This window comes from Onychostruthus taczanowskii, unplaced genomic scaffold, assembly GCF_017590055.1.
Source record: "Onychostruthus taczanowskii isolate IOZ18803 unplaced genomic scaffold, ASM1759005v1 scaffold41, whole genome shotgun sequence".
NCBI lineage: Eukaryota > Metazoa > Chordata > Aves > Passeriformes > Passeridae > Onychostruthus > Onychostruthus taczanowskii.
The window spans coordinates 199,018-216,343 of record NW_024501571.1 but is presented as its reverse complement, the minus strand read 5'-3'; the positions used below and the strand labels follow the sequence as shown (position 1 = coordinate 216,343).

Here is a 17,326-nt window from a genome sequence, read left to right as displayed (position 1 = left end):
TGGATTTGCAAAGGATATAGTAAGTGTTAGGGGAGACAGCTGATTCAGCTGATATACTGCATTTATTGGGACAATATTATTGGTACTATTATTAAATATTTTTGTGCCACTTACTAGGACACTCACTAGTTTGGTCATTTCTATAAAAGTAGAATAATAAATACACAAGACAATTTTTTGATGACCTGAATGATAATGTCTATATTCTTGCTTTGCTTGTGAAACAAAACTTTAAATAGCCTCTCCTTAGTTTCATTTCCATAAAACTAGCCCATTTGAGCTGTGCTTACTTAAGATTTTTGTCATATCATCTGTGTTTCTTGTAATTTATATATCACTTATAAAAATTGCTGATCAGCTGTTTTTAAATGTAGATTTTATTGCACATTATACACCACTTATCTGCCAGTAAAGCTCATATTGCACTAGTGAAGTAAACCTTCATTAGCTATTCCAGTATCCAGAAGAGACTGATTTTTTCTTCCTTTTCTTTCCTTTCAGTGCCTTTCTGTGCTTAAAATTTTCTTTTGCTATTTCAAAGGAACTATAAACCAAATCCCACTGGAAACAGTGTGATTACTCCTCTCATGTAGTAGCTAGGCAACTGGCAAGGAGATCTTCTGCACAGATAGAAGCACTTGTCCTTTTTCTGATTTTTTTTGGGAAGAAGAGTAAAAGGAGCCAGTGTGCAGCAGGGATTTAGCAGTAGAGTGAGCAGAGAGGTGATCTTCATGTTGAGTTACAGCCATAATGAATTCATACAGATACCTATACAAAACCTCAAGAGAGGATTTCTTAAGAGAAACACAGCCATGAGTGCCAGTTGGTTCCCTTTTTCTCAGGCTAGCAAAATTATAGGGACCTATTGATTGATTATAGTGGCTTTAGGAAGAAATATATGTTAGAAATATGTAAGCAAACTTTGCACATATAGGTCATCAATACTTTGGGAAAATCTTGTTGCTGTTAGTTTTCACAGTGCCTTTTTATACTTGTTCATCTTGACTCTCTGGATCCTGATATGCTCCACTTCTGGAATGGTGCTATGGAGCTTCCTGCAAGAGCAGGAAGGAAAAGAAATAACTTACCAGTATGCAAAACATTCAGATGGAAAGAATTCAACTGTATCAGCTGAAAAGACTGTATGATTTTATTGTTACTTTTTCAAATAAGTAACTTCATATGTTTGTTGTGTCACAGGTACAGGAATGGCTGTGCTTAAACTGCCAGACCCAAAGGGCAATGTCAGGACAGCTTGGAGATATGGGCAAGGTGCCACTTCTGAAACCAGGCCCTTCACAACCAACATCCAAACCAGCTGCTCCTCCTCAAAAATGGCCGGTGCCTGCTGTCTCACATTCCCCGCAGAAAACTTCCACACCACCCACTCCAGCGGCAGCAAAGCCAAAAGAAGAGCCAGGCGTTCAGAAGGAAGCTCCAAAACTTCAGCAGGGGAGATTGGAAAAAACATTGTCAGCTGATAAAATCCAGCAAGGAATTCAAAAGGAAGATGCAAAACCTAAGCAGGGGAAACTTGTCAAGGCACCCTCAGCTGATAAAATCCAGCATGCTTCTCAGAAGGAGGACCCAAGGATTCAGCAAACAAAATTGACAAAGACAGCCTCCTATGACAGAGTTTTGCAGGAAGTTCAGAAGGAGGATGAAAAACTTCAAGAAGCAAAGCTGGCAAAAACATCCTCAGCTGATAAAATTTTGCATAGAGTTCAGAAGGAAGACATAAAACTCCAAGAGGCAAAATTGGCAAAGGTACCCTCAGCTGACAAAATTTTACAGGGAATTCAGAAAGAAGACCCAAAACTCCAACAGATGAAAATGGCAAAGGCACTGTCAGCTGACAAAATCCAACTTGCAGCTCAGAGGGAAGATACAAAACTTCAGGAGGTAAAATTGCCAAAGGCAGCTTCAGTTGATAAAATCCAACATGGAACTCAGAAAGATATAAAACTTCAACATGAAAAAATTAAGAAAACTTCATCGGTGGATAAAATCCAAGAGGAAGGTCAAAAAGAAGAAACAAAACTTCAGCGAGGGAAATTGTCAAAGACACCTTCAGCAGATAAAATTCCTGCAACAGCAACGGCAGACCAAAAGATACCCCTGAGCACATTGGAAGAAGATAAAGAAACTATGCTCCCAAAAAAGAGCACACCACATCCAGAAGACAAAAAGGAAGAAATTACAGCTGAGATTAAAGACCATGTTGCTGAAGAGAAAGCAGAAGTTGAAGCACCTTATAAAGGACTGCAGGCTAAGGAGCAAGAAGATGTTAAGAAAGAGGACTTGACAACTGGGATTTCACAAGTGGTTTTGAAAGCTGAAAAAGCTCAGGAAGCAGAAATTCCTGTTCAAACAGCACCTTTGCCAGGAACCGACCACGTGGAAGCAGTGCGAGAAAAAATAGTAAGTGTTTTTCTCCCTCCCACTTATCTTTCTCCACCTTAGAATCTGATCCTTACAGACCCTCACCTTCCTTTTTTACTGTTATTCTCTTTACAAAATTATTCTAAATTATAAAATCAATGACTCCCATTGAGTGAAATTTTCACCAGTTAGTCCTATGCTCTACATGCACATTTCAAGATTACTTGCCTGATGTTAAGTCTCAAGCAGTTAAACATTTGAAACTAAGGCAAAGCTCCTGTTTAATAATCTTTCCAATATTTAAGATTTAGTTACCTTGATCTCTTGACTCTTCAGACCTCAAAGCTTAATTGTTGAAATTGGAGTGTTTTCATAGTTCTCAATCCCAAAAGGGAATAATCGTAGAGAGTAAGGTGTACAGTGCTTTGTAATAACAAAATATAATATAAATTTCAGGAATACTTTGGGATGCCTGAACATGGTACAGGAAAGTATGCAATCTTTACATCTTTTTACTATTTAATTGGTTTATCTCACACAGACAAGTACATTCAGGTAGGGCTCTTGTGGGCTCTCAAGTCAGAGGAAAGGGTGAGTTTGTCATAGCATGTACTAGAGGTCTATGTTTGACTAACTTTATCAGCTGAAAAGAATAGCATGTGCTGAGAAACTAAATGTGTTGAGAAACTAAAAATTAGGGGGTTTTGTGTCAGCACTGCAAATTAGGTGCTGATTATCATGTTGTGAAAGTAGCATATTATGAGAGTAGGAGTAGACTTAGGGAAAGTGTTTAACCTTTGCCAGAATTATGTTTTCAAATAATCCCAGTCAAAAAGGTCAAGGATTTGGTTGATTTTGGTTTATGTATTTCCTGGTGATAATTAAGATATCTGGACAGAAAAAATATTCTAATTCAGAAATTTTGCTTTGGAAAATACTATTTTTATAAACCAAGTCTCCTGCCTGAAATAAACCTCCTATCACATGTTATGTTTACTGCTCTTGATCATATCAAGAGTTATGGTGTATGATTGTACTGAGGGAATCCCTGAATTATGATTAGGGTAACATAGCCAGAAATCCTACCTTTTGGACCAAACAAAAAGGAGATCTGGGAATATCCTATTTCAAATTGTTCATCATTAAAAATAAAGAAGGTTTCTCACCTAGCTTGTGCTTAGTAAAATTAACTCTGATTTATTTTTAATTTTTCTTTATTGGAGTACTTCAGTGTTGTCTGTGCTGTTCATCAAACATTGCCAGACACAGCTCTTCCCAAGAGACCATGTGATAAATTTAGATATCACACATTTCTTCCATTTCACTAGGTAAAAGGCAACATGTACACATCGAATAATATAATTCATGTGTATTTCAGGGTACAATCCTATGGAGGATTTCAGCTAGGTGTATTTTTAATTGGGGATGCAAAGGAACAAGGGAAAACCTTTCTGCATTTGACAAATTACTGTCATTTTATATGCAATTCTGTGAAAATGATAGTTACTAACTCTTCTAGCTTTCCAATACTAGATAAGCAATTTTTGCTGTACTATTTTTCACTTAAAAAAAAAATAGGCAGCAGTAAGTCCGTGAAACCATGAAAAGGCTGAAGTTCTGATTCAGTACAAATAGTAGAATAATCCATGGGAAATCGTAGAATTATAGAATGGTTTGTGTTGGTTGTGTGGACCTTAAAGATCATCTCATTCCAACCCCTCTGCCATGGGCAGGGGCACCTTCCACTAGACCTGGTGGCTCAAAGCCCCATCCAGCCTGGCCTTGTGCACTTCCCTGGATGGGACATCCACATCTTCTCTGGGCAGCCTGTACCAGTGATTCAACACCTTCATAATAAAGAATTCCTTCTTAATATCTAATCTAAATTTGCCCTCAGTAAGTGTGAAGCCATTTTGCCTTATCCTTTTTTTTTTTTTCAAAGCATTTTTTTCAGTAATATTTTGAAATATCTTCAAAATGTTTTTAAAGAATAGACTGCTCATGTTTTACAGAAACTGACTTTCCCTAAGAAACTGTCTTGTAATATTGATTCTTGACATGTGCAATAGCAATTAGCAGTTCTAACAAGGATGCCTAGAAATCTTATAGGTTTAACACATACAGTTTGTCAGTAGCTAATTGCCATCTTGTAACTCAGAAATTTACACAGAGGTAGTTCAGCATATCTTTATGAGCCCATTATCATGTTGTCAATTGGCATACATTTGAAATGTATTTAATGTATATATACCCTTATTACAACCTTTTATGATTACTGAGGAACAATCACGTGCTTCAGTTGAGTAACTGGGTAAATATTAATATTTTGTTGATTTGCATCATTATTCTAACACATGCCACAAAATGCAGCTCAGAGAGACAGAAAAAGGAGGATAAGAGTTGTCTGTAAGCAATTTTTCTGGATACAAGTAAAATGTTTCAGTTTGAAAATATAAAATTGAAATGCACATTATAGAGTTTAGTCAAACATGTTTCTTTTCCACCTTTTTTTTTTAATATAGATTTATTTCTTCTACAAACTGACCTTTTAAAAATGATGAGTTCCTTTGCAAAATAAAATTTCTGTCCTCTGCAACACAATATAATCTTGCTAGCTAAAAATATTTTTTAAAAGCCTTTTTTTTTTTCTTTTAGCTGTATTTTTCTTTTAATAAATTTCTGGTTTGATTTGGTAATTGGTGGAACTTTTTCATAGAATGATAGAATCATTAAGGTTGAAAAAGACCTCTAAGATCATGAAGCCCAACCCTTAGGTCAGCACTACCGCCTTCACAACTAAAACATTTCTACAAGTGCCAATCCAGATGTTTTTTGAACCATAAGCTTTATATTTTGAAATAAGAATAGTAAAAGTGAGGAAGAGTACAGACAAATAATATTTATCAAGCTAAAACTTCTTGTCCAAAATAGTTGTATAATGAATTGACTCTGGCATCACAGAAATGCCACTGGAATAGCACAAATACAGTTGAAATTAGATCATTTTTAGCATTAGTTAAAGAGGCTGCATTTGCTGTTTTTAATATCTTTTCCAAACGACAGCTTTTATGTCTCCTTCTTCCTTATTTCTCAAGAAGTTTCTCTCATCAATGTCTGTATTAGGGCTAAATTTGTCCAGTATTAGAAACACACAGTAGACAAACTCAGAGGAAATGCCATTGAAATAATATTCAGAAAAACCCAGTACTTCGACAGTACAGCCCAGTACCAAAGTGCTTCCTAATTGACAAGGAAAAGAAAAGTATTTTTTGTTTAAATGCATTTTTTTCAGTCCAAAGCATTGTGGAATATATATATATATGATCCTTTTCAACATTGTTTTGGCCATATTTTGTCATTCATCTAAAAATCTTATGTTTATAATATGTTTGCAAGTTTAACAATGATGCAGTCTTTGTGGATGTGATGGCCTACACCACAGAAAATAAGCTATCTGTCCTTTAAGAACAGATGTAGCTAGTGACAATATCCTAAGCCTCAGATTACACAAAATAGGGAATAAAAGCCCAGAGACTTTATTGTAAGTATTACTCATTGTAAGTTACAAGTATATTGATCTCAAAACATGATATGCAGGATAATTTTTGCATGTACCATGGTGCAGACAATGATACAAAAAAAAAAAAAATAGAAAATATATTCATATTTTGGTAAAATATTTTTCTTTTAAAAAGAAAGTTGGATTTTTCTCATCCTTTTTATTTCTAGTGAGAAATTAAGTCTGTCCTTACTGCAGATCATTTTCTTCTCCTTGTTATGCCAACAGCAAACTTTCTCACATTCAGTTTCCTGGGATTCAAAGCAGTCAGTTATGTCATTCACTGAGGTTCAATACCAGGGTGGGCAACTGCCATCTCCTCTGGTTTGGTCACAGTAGGTGTTAGATGTTAGACTCAGCTTCAAGGAGAATGGCTGAAGCTGTTCCATGACCAGTTGTTCTCTGCCTTTCTCTGTGCTTAACTGTTCAGTCGATGCCTTCTGTCTCTGCTGTGCAAGCGACAGTATCACATCATCTTGGAAAACCAAGATCTGAGAGGTTCACATACACTACGCATTCTGTCCATCAGCTCCTGGGAAAACTGAGCTTCCGCAATGTTTGCATTTTCAGTAGTATTAGTAGCTCATCTAAATTTATCATAATGGGTTTTGTTGGATATGTCTTCATAAGTGTGAACATACTTGTCATAAATGGAAAAATAACAATCAAATGTCACAGGTGAAGTTTTAGTGAGGAGCGTGCTATTTACAGAGGGAAAAATCACTTGGTTTTAATTATATGTGTATTTCTGAAACATAACAAAATAAATTTCCCTTAAGCGCTTTCTTCTTTAATAAAGGGGCCAAAAATGTAAATATAATATACAAAACCTGAAATTTTTAATTACGCTTCATTGCTGACTTTTTGTAAAGACCATACATAATCCCGTCCTTAAGGGCTGGAGAATATCCAAGGCTAGATTTTTCAGAATATTGTGAGCTGTAGGCTTCAAATGGTGATGCCTTTCCAAAGTTGTTGTAAGTACTGCAGGTTTCTCCGTGTTTATATATTAATTGCAGCCTTATCATTCAAGAATTCCTTAGAAATGTTTGTTTTCACACTGGATTTTTATTTGCAATGGATTTTGCTGTGAATCAGATATTTGAATTTGCAATACTGGTTATAATGTTGATAATATAAACTACAAATGTAGTTTATATTCAGATTATTATCTGATTTTGCAAACCATATAATAAATCACTCCTGTAAATGATGATTAATTTAAAAATATTAATTAGTATACACTGTAATAATAAGTACTTTAATACTAATATAAATATTAGTGTTTGAATGTAAGATTTTGTTCAACGTAATATGCTTAAAAGCAAGAACACATAACTTAAATGTAAATTAAATCTAAACCTGATTGGTTATAAAAAGTAATATGACTGACTATAAAAAATATTTAGGTTTTGATATTTTTACCCTAAGTGTAACTTCAGTGTGAATAAACTTTGAAAATACTTGTAGTTGACAGCAACTTGAGCATAAATGTAATTTAAAATTATAATTAGCATTCATGATATTTTTTCTAGTATATTTATTCCACAGTTATTTTTAACTAATTTTTAAATAATCAGGTTACCAATGAAGTCCATAAATTAAACCTTTAAATAAATGGTTTGCTCTACTTCAGAAATCACTGACTTAGATTAGCAATACTAGTAAATACAACCTACTTCTACTATTGAGATCCCTAACAAAAATAAAGATCACATCATATTATTAAAATCATGAGACTTTGGGATGCTTGTTCTCAAATTGCCAGTGAATTTTGGGACACTTCCTAAAATTGTTATCCCAGAGTAGAACTAAGGTGACCTGTATTTTGGAGAGTGAACTGTGTTTTAGCTGAACAGTGAGGTACTGTCATAAGTACAGAGCATTTCACAGCTGTGAGAAGCAGGAGCGAAACTGGTGCAGAAATACTTTCTGTAGGGTATTTTTAGTATTTTTGTTACTTATAGAAAGAGATACAGATGCTTGTCAGTCAGAATGAAGTAGAAGAATCTGGAATGACTAAGGATGTTTCAGTAGGGATGAGAAGGAAAACATTGGTTCTGATGCTCAGTCAGGAATGCCTGCCGTGCTTGCTTCCTTTAACCAATGGCTGACCATCGTGCTTTCCGCCCTGCAACTACACTGCCCTACCAGCAGCTTACTCTGCACTACTAATTTACCACAAAACTACTTTTTTGTGAAGTACTCAAAAAATATTTGTCCTTTGCCAAATATTTGTCCGGTGCCCAGCTGTAGGAGACATTCTAATATGTGCCAACATTCCAAATGTCATTAAATCATGCTTCAGTGCTCTGTGTATTCTGTTGCAATTTGAAATGTGTAATATTTCAACCAACAAAATTAAACCATGAGGGCAAAGTTTAAGACTGACATATTTCTAGACAATTATAAAATGTTGAATGGGCAAAGAAAGTAGCAGACTGCAGAAATTTTGCTGACATTTTTCAAGCTATATTAGTTTGTATCAAAAACCATTGTAGACAGCTTTGAAACATAGTAAATAAAATCTTCAAATAAATAAACCCCTGGGCAACTTGTCCCATGCAAGTGTGATCAAATGGCAGGTTATCATTCCTAAGTGCTCTTAAAACAATTTAATTTTATATTGAAAAATAGAAATCTTGAAACTAATCAAATCAGTTGCCAGTGTGGACAGCCATGCAAAGCATAGTTACAGTCAATGCAAAAAATCAAAATTCGAGGAACTTTTTTGTATTATTCTAATAGCTTTGAATAGGAAAATTAGTGTTCAGTCTTCATCTGAGGCATGAACTCATCCTTTAGATAAAAAAAATCACATTTTAATTGGCAGGAGACATTAAGAATTTATATATAAGTATATACACACACATTATGTATTTATTTTTTTAGGAAAAGGAGGATGACAAATCAGACACATCAAGCTCTCAGCAACAGAAAAGTCCACAAGGTCTGAGTGACACCGGGTATTCTTCTGATGGGATATCAAGTTCACTTGGTGAAATTCCAAGTCATATCCCCACTGATGAAAAGAATTTACTCAAAGAAACTAGTAAAAAAGACACTATTTCACAAGAAAGTCCACCAAGCCCCTCAGATCTAGCTAAATTGGAAAGTACCGTACTCTCAATTTTAGAAGCTCAGGCAAGCACTCTTTCTGATGAAAAATCTGCAAAAAGCAAAGAGCCTTCTGAAACATATGGTGAACAGACAAAGGATCAACTTAAAACAAAGCCTTTGCCCGTCACTCCAGAATCTTACAGTCCAGATGAGGAAGACTTAAAAGCTATTAAAGAAGGTGAAGGAACCATTGCAGAAGAGGGCAAAGGAGCTGCCTCCTCCCAGGCAGACTACAAAGAAGAACATGAAGGAGATGACATGTCAGCAAGAAGGCAACAACGCTATGACTCTGTTGAAGACAGCAGTGAGAGCGAAAACTCACCTGTCCCAAGGAGAAAAAGAAGAACTAGTGTTGGTTCTTCAAGCAGTGATGAGTACAAACGAGATGACAGCCAGGGATCAGGTGATGAGGAAGACTTCATTAGAAAACAGATTTTAGAGATGAGTGCTGATGAAGATGCTTCAGGTTCTGATGATGATGAATTCATTAGAAATCAACTTAAAGAGATCAGTGCAGCTGAAAGCCAAAAGAAAGAAGAAGTGAAAAGCAAAGCCAAAGGAATAGCTGGAAAACACAGAAGAATGGCACGGAAAAGTAGTGCAGGCTATGATGAGGATGCAGGAAGAAGACATTCATGGCATGATGACGATGATGAGACTTTTGATGAAAGCCCAGAGCCAAAATACAGGGAAAGTAAAAGTCAAGACAGTGAAGAACTTGCAGTATCTGGAGGAGGAGGCCTTCGACGTTTCAAAACAATAGAACTAAATAGTACAATAACAAACAAATATTCTGAAGTATCTGAACCACAAAAAGGTGTTTTATATTTTGATGAAGAGCCTGAGCTAGAGATGGAGAGTCTTACAGATTCACCAGAAGATAGATCTAGAGGAGAAGGATCTTCTAGTTTACATGCTTCTAGTTTCACACCAGGTACATCTCCTACTTCAGTGTCATCACTTGACGAAGACAGTGACAGTAGTCCTAGTCACAAAAAACTCGGAGGGGAGAGCAAACAACAGCGCAAAGCAAGGCATCGGACACATGGTCCTCTTCTTCCCACGATTGAAGATTCTTCAGAAGAAGAAGAACTACGGGAAGAGGAAGAACTTCTAAAGGAACAAGAGAAACAACGTGAATTAGAACAGCAGCAAAGAAAAAGTTCTAGCAAAAAATCTAAAAAAGACAAGGATGAACTCAGAGCCCAGAGACGAAGGGAACGTCCAAAGACCCCACCAAGTAATCTTTCTCCCATTGAAGACGCATCTCCAACAGAAGAATTACGACAGGCCGCAGAAATGGAAGAGCTGCACAGATCTTCTTGTTCTGAATATTCACCTAGCATTGAGTCAGAACCTGAAGGTTTTGAAATCAGCCCAGAAAAAATAATAGAAGTACAAAAAGTTTACAAATTGCCTACTGCTGTCTCTTTATACTCACCAACAGATGAACAACCAACTGGACTCCCAAAAGAAGAGAGTCAAAAGATATTGAAAAGTGCTGAAGAGGTATATGAGGAGATGATGCATAAGTCCAAATCATTTCAAATGTCAAATGAAAAAGATGAAGTATTTGAAAAAGAATCTTTATATGGTGGAATGCTAATAGAGGATTATATTTATGAATCTTTAATAGAGGATACTTACAATGGAACTATTGATACTAGTCTTGTTATGAGACAAGATGAGAGCAGTGAGTATATACAACAGAGAGGAAAAGAGAAAAAAACAAGAGCATCAGAACAGGTCTTTGATGAACCACAGAAAATTAGTGATCTAGAGAAAGACTACTTTAGTGTTGAGACTTTACATACTATTGTGCCTCAAGAAGATATAGTTTCTAGTTCTTACATTATCCCAGAAAGTCATGAAATAGTTGTATTAGACAGCACAGTAACTTCCACCATTGAGGAAAAGCATTTGTTAGATGCAGAAGCTGCTTATGAAGAGCTTATGAAAAGGCAGAAAATGCAGTTAACCCCAGGGTCTAGTCCAACACAACCAGCTTCAGATTTCATTCCCACATCTGATACAAAGGTATCTGGTGGTGGAGAAATAATGGATAGTACATCTTTAACATCAAGCACTACTTCAGCAATCTCAGATGTATCACCTGTCAGTAGCACAACACTTTCTATTCCAGATGTTAAAATAACACAGCATTTTACAGCAGAGGAAATTGAAGATGAATACTTAACAGATTATGCCAGAGAAATTCAAGAAATAATTTCTCATGAAACATCAATATTGACATACTCTGAGACATCGGAAGGTGCTGCATCAGTTTTACCTTCTGATACAGCTTCCTTAACATCATCTACATCTTCAGTTTCTACCACAGATAGTTCCTCACCCATAGATAGTGCAACCACAGGTTTTGTAGGTCCAACAGATGGTGTAAGTAAACAAGCAGATGCTGAAGGTATCAGGATAGTAACACAGGTTCCCTTAACATCTGCAAAAGAGTACTCTGAAGTGACCATGCCTTATGAATCTATTGCCGGAGCCACTAAAAAACCATCTCTTGAATCAGATGCAGAGAGTGTGGAGCAAACTGCAGTTTGTTTGCCTGAAACTGCACCTTTAGCGGTGGCAACTACAGTTACAAAATCCAAGGAATATGCAGCTGACATCATTACCTTTGATACCTCCAAAGCAGAGAAGGAAGCAGCTAGAAAAATTAAAAGTACAGTAGAGGCTGACAGTGTCAAAATTCATCATGAAGAGCCTCACAAAGAATTGGGTGTTGATATGACAAGGATTGATTTGACTAATGCTGCATCTGAGCAACCACCTGTATGTATAGCACCAGCACCAGTTACAGAGCCTGCATCAGAAACATCTTCTGTTCTCACTCACAGTGTTGTAAGTAAGACCAGCATGGTCTCTGTGCCTTCCTCAGCTCCTGCAGTTTCAGCCAAAGTATTCTCTCTTTTTAGAAGCTCTTCATTGGATTCTCCTGCTCATCCTTCTCCACCCCCACCTCCTCCTCCTCCACCACCTCCTCCACCACCACCATTACCACCACCACCTATTTTACCCAAGCCAGCCATTTATCCCAAAAAGAAGTCACAGATTAAGGCTCCAGCAGCAACAGCTCCCACAGTGGTACCTCCAGTTGCAAGTGTTCCAACACTAGAGTCCACAGCTGTAGTAAAGGATCATGTGGTACCTATCACTAAAGCATATACCCCAACACCACCTCCTGTACCACCCAAACCATCCTCCATTCCAGCAGGGCTTGTTTTCAGTCACAGGCCACCTGAAGTAACTAAACCTCCAATTGCTCCAAAACCAGCAATTCCTCCACTCCCAATTGCTGTTCATAAGCCAGCAGAAACACAGCCCAAACCAGTAAGCTTGTCACTGACTTCAAGTATGACTCTGAATTTGGTAACCACAGCTGAATACAAAATACCGTCTCCCACTTCCCCTTTGTCTCCACACTCTAACAAATCTTCACCAAGGTTGGCAAAACCCTCACAGGAAACCTATGTTGTCATCACATTGCCATCTGAGCCTGGAACTCCCACTGAAGCTATAACTAGCCAGGCTGTTACCAGCTGGCCTTTAGAAGCACCTTCTAAAGAACAGATTCCCCAACCTATGCAACCAGTTTTTACTACATCCATGAAAACTATGGATATTCAAAGTATGGCAGGTCAGAGTATGTATATTTCAGGTGCACTGCAAGCTATTCCTGTGACAACACAATCAGCTTTTGGAAAAATACCTAGTTCAAAACCAGAAGTAGTAACAACAGGCATAACTAAGACCACAGTGTCTGTGGTTAAGGGTCCAGTGCCTGGTTATGGTTTAGGTAGTGTTGCTATTACTATACCTCCAGAGCCACTACATATTGTAGACCAACCCAGATACAGAGAGAATGGAAGATTCCATCCTTTGGGTGACGTCATCGATCTTCGCACTTTAACTAAGATGGACATTGAAATGAGGGACAGCTGTATGGATCTCTCTGCTGTTTCCATGGATGTAAGAAGGCAAATGCCAGTGAGTGACACAGGTGGACGGCCAGTAAGTACTGTCCAGCCATCCATAATAAATCTTAGCACTGCATGTGTTGCTGATACTTCTCTGCCTGCAGTCACTGAGACAGTAACTGTGATGACTTGCACTGCCACTGTGAGCTACACCACCAGCACAGACAGCCTTGTGGATCTGGGACATGCAATGACAACGCCACTTCAGCTAACAACATCAAAACATTTTGAGCCTGCATACAGAGTAACAGGCAGCCAGGCTTTCTCTGTAGGTAGAGATGAAGTGCCAATAAATTTATCACTAGGTACTTCAACACAGGCAGTGACATGGGCTACTACAAAGCCTGTTACTGTACCACCTGTTGGGGTTACAAATGGTTGGACTGATCTCTCCACTTCTCAGGAGCCAGCAGAGAGTGGAGCAGTTGACCTTAGCACTACGAAATCCCACAGAACAGTAGTAACAATGGACGAAACTGCTTCAGGTATCATAACAACAGTAATAGAAGATGATGAAAAGCCCGTAGATCTGACTGCAGGGAGAAGAGCTGTCTGCTGTGATATGGTTTATAAATTGCCATTTGGTAGGAGCTGTACAGCACAGCAGCCTTCTACTACACTTCCTGAAGATCGCTTTGGCTACAGAGATGACCATTACCAGTATGATCGTTCAGGGTCATATGGTTACCGAGGAATTGGAGGTATGAAACCATCTATGTCTGACACAAATTTATCAGAAGCTGGACTATTTGCATACAGAAGCAAGAATAGCTTTGATTATCGAGTTGGGGCAACTGATACAGCAGTAGATCTTACTTCTGGAAGAGTAACTACAGGTCAGTATGACACAGCAGCTGATCTTTCTTTGAAATATAATTTTGATGTTCCTCACCTCATTTCAGGATAATTTTTTATTGTTTTTTCCCTTCTTCTGTTATTTTGTTTTCTTTTGGACAGTGTGACAAATTATTCCGGATTACACGTGTTTTTCATTTCTTCATTTTACGTATGTGTTTGCACAGAGGTGCCTGCATGTGCCTGCATGTTCAGAAATGCTGTTTCCTTCACATCTAAGATAGATCATTAACCTGAAGATTTGCATGCAGTTTTCCCTTCCCATTTATTTCATCAAGATGGGATGACTTTCAGAATCCGCAAAGCAGCATTCTTTTGTGGGACTGGACTGTAACTTTGCCCTGTAATTTCAGGTGAGGTTATGGATTACTCAAGCAAGACTACAGGTCCATATCCAGAGACTCGGCAGATTTCTGGCCTCGGGCTCAGTACACCACAGTATTCCCAAGCAAGAATGGTGTCCTCTGTGGGTTCCCAGTTTGGCGTTGGAAGTGTTTTAAGATCATCCAACGGTGTTGTTTATTCTTCAGTAGCAACTCCAGTCCCATCCACATTTGCCATCACCACACAACCTGGTTCTATTTTCAGTACAAGTGTCAGAGATCTACCTACTCTCCAAACAGTTGACTCAGTGCCCTCTTTATCAACTTTGCAACAGACTCAACCACTCCCAAGATCATATAGTTTCTTGACAACTGTGGCAGCTGAAAAAGATAAAGCAATTACTGCCATTGGTATGGAGACGGGGTTACCACCTCATTCTATAGAAACTATTACCACTGAGCCAACCAGCTTGATACCTGCTTTAACGACAGCATCTGAAGCTTATACAGATGTAATTGATGATGAGGTTGCCCTTCTCATTGCTCCTGAAGAAGGCAAACAGCAGCAGCTTGATTTGGAGCGGGAACTTCTTGAGCTTGAGAAAATTAAGCAGCAGCGCTTTGCAGAAGAGTTGGAATGGGAACGTCAAGAAATTCAAAGATTTAGGGAACAAGAAAAGTTTATGGTGCAAAAAAAGCTCGAGGAGTTGCAATCCATGAAACATCATCTCTTATTCCAACAGGAGGAGGAACGACAAGCTCAGTTTATGATGAGACAAGAGACATTAGCCCAGCAGCAGTTGCAGCTTGAACAATTCCAACAACTTCAACAACAGCTCCACCAGCAGTTAGAGGAGCAAAAACTTCGTCAAATATATCAGTATGGTTATGACCCTTCAGGAACCGTGTCACCACAAACTACCACTGATCAAACACTTTTGGAAGGACAGTATGCAAGCACAGAAAATGGCAAATTTTGGCCTACTGATGACACAACCACTTCAGCTTCAGGAGTGCTGGGTATTGAAATTCCACAAAGTCAAGCATGGTATACAGTTCAGTCTGATGGCATTACCCAATACATACCCAGGTCTGGTATACTGAGCTCAGTTTCTGAAATGTCTCTTAAGGATATTGATGTTAGAGAGGAGAAGCAATTGAAAAAGCGAAGTTCTATGCCAAAATTACGTGGTCCCTATGAGGAGTTTGAGGAGACCTTGGAAGAAGAGCCCCGGTGTTTCAAAAAAATAGTGGACAGTGGAGTGCAAACTGATGATGAAGATGGAGCAGAAAGAGGTTACACCAACAGGAGACGGAGAACTAAGAAGAGTGTTGATACAAGTGTTCAGACGGATGATGAAGATCAAGATGAATGGGATCTTTCCAGCAGATCCAGAAGGAAACCTCGTGTAGGGAAATACAGTGAGAGCACCACTGAGGCAGACAAAGCCAAACCATTCTCCAAGGTATCTAGTATCGCAGTTCAGACAGTGGCAGAGATTTCTGTACAAACAGAACCTGTAGGAACAATAAGAACACCTTCAATCAGGGCCCGATGGGATGCTAAGGTTGAAATCATAAAGCATATTTCAGCTCCAGAAAAGACATATAAAGGAGAAAGTCTGGGATGTCAAACAGAGACAGCATCAGACACTCAAAGTCCCCAGTATCTTTCAGCTTCATCTCCTCAGAAAGATAAAAAACGTCCAACACCATTAGAGATAGGATACACATCCCACCTTCGTCCAGATTCCACATTGCAGGTAGTCCCTTCCCCTCCCAAATCTCCCAAAGTTCTCTATTCACCCATTTCACCCGTTTCACCAAGCAAAGTTATAGAGTCAGCATTTGTACCTTATGAAAAACCCATGACTGATGACATCAGCCCTCAGAAGATGCTGCATGCTGACATGGCCAAGGTTCCTCCATCAAGCCCAAAGACAGCAAAGATGATGCAACGCTCTATGTCTGATCCTAAGCCCCTGAGTCCCACAGCAGAAGACAGTTCCAGAGCTCAGTTTCAGTACACTGAGGGTTTTATGGTAAGAAGTATTTGCTTGCTTTTTTTTTTTTTTTATAATATGCAATTCTACAGCTACCAGTACAGCATGAGGACATACACACTCATTTCCAACACATGTGTATGTAGTCTTTTTGCACACAATTCTGAAAAGTCAAGAGGAATATCTGCTGTCTAAAGCAATGGTTAGTTCATTCACTGCATTGCCAGGAAACATAGAAGCCCATATTACTAATATTCAGGAAGTAACACAAGAAGTTCATTTTCAGAATTTGGGTGGCATTTTGTGTTTTATATGGCAATTCATTGCCAGAGTAGGGGTTACTGACAATGCTTCAGAAAATTGAAAGCATTTCTTTTCTAATCATACAACATCCAGTTACTGTAGCACGTCTGTAGTGCATTTACCTTGAAATTACTGCATGTGCCTTTTGAGAGGCAGATAACACCAGATTTATAATTGCCTTAGTTAGTTGTCCTTTTGATCCTCATGAGGTTTCTTAACCATGTGTGATTCTGTGGATAATCTTCTCTCCCAGTGTGTACGTCTTTTATCTTTCCCAAACTAAAAGGTCTCATATCAAAAATCCATTTTTAGTTTGTTTGTTTTGGATAAGGAGGATTATCAGGAAGTTATGCAAGTTTTGAGGGCTGTTTTTTATAGAGGTCAGAGGAGGCTGACATCAGTAGAATCAAAATTTTCATTTCTGCAGTATTTCTTTTCCTTGAAAAGTAAGATTTCATATTTGGGTATCCAATTGATATTTATGAATAAGAGGAATAATTCTTGGCAAAAAAAAAAAAAAAAAGAGGTACCTTTATAATATAATATGTTCTTGGCTGTCCTTTTATCTGAGACCATTCCCTTCTGTCAGTTGATGCGTCAGTATCTTTTCAGAACTCTGGAAGAGTTGCCATTCAGCAATATTTATCTTTTATGTTCAGTTATCTGTAAATGCCAGTGATTAGTACAGACTGGATAGGATAAAGTGGGTTTGTTCTCTCTGTTTGGTAATTTGTGGTGGCTTTCAAATGCAGCATTATCTGGTTATACCCTCCAAGGCTC

At 38.1% G+C, this 17,326-nt stretch overlaps 1 protein-coding gene across 1 annotated transcript in view; it reads left to right on the top strand.

Annotated features, from left to right (window-relative positions):
• The window catches only part of PCLO (piccolo presynaptic cytomatrix protein), a 318,336-nt gene that overhangs the window by 137,185 nt on the left and 163,825 nt on the right, over positions 1 to 17,326 (top strand). Inside the window, exons 4-6 of the mRNA XM_041413394.1 lie at positions 1,201 to 2,421; positions 8,834 to 13,898; positions 14,271 to 16,282. Coding sequence (XP_041269328.1) covers positions 1,201 to 2,421; positions 8,834 to 13,898; positions 14,271 to 16,282 — 8,298 coding nt within the window. The remainder of the gene's footprint in view (positions 1 to 1,200; positions 2,422 to 8,833; positions 13,899 to 14,270; positions 16,283 to 17,326) is intronic.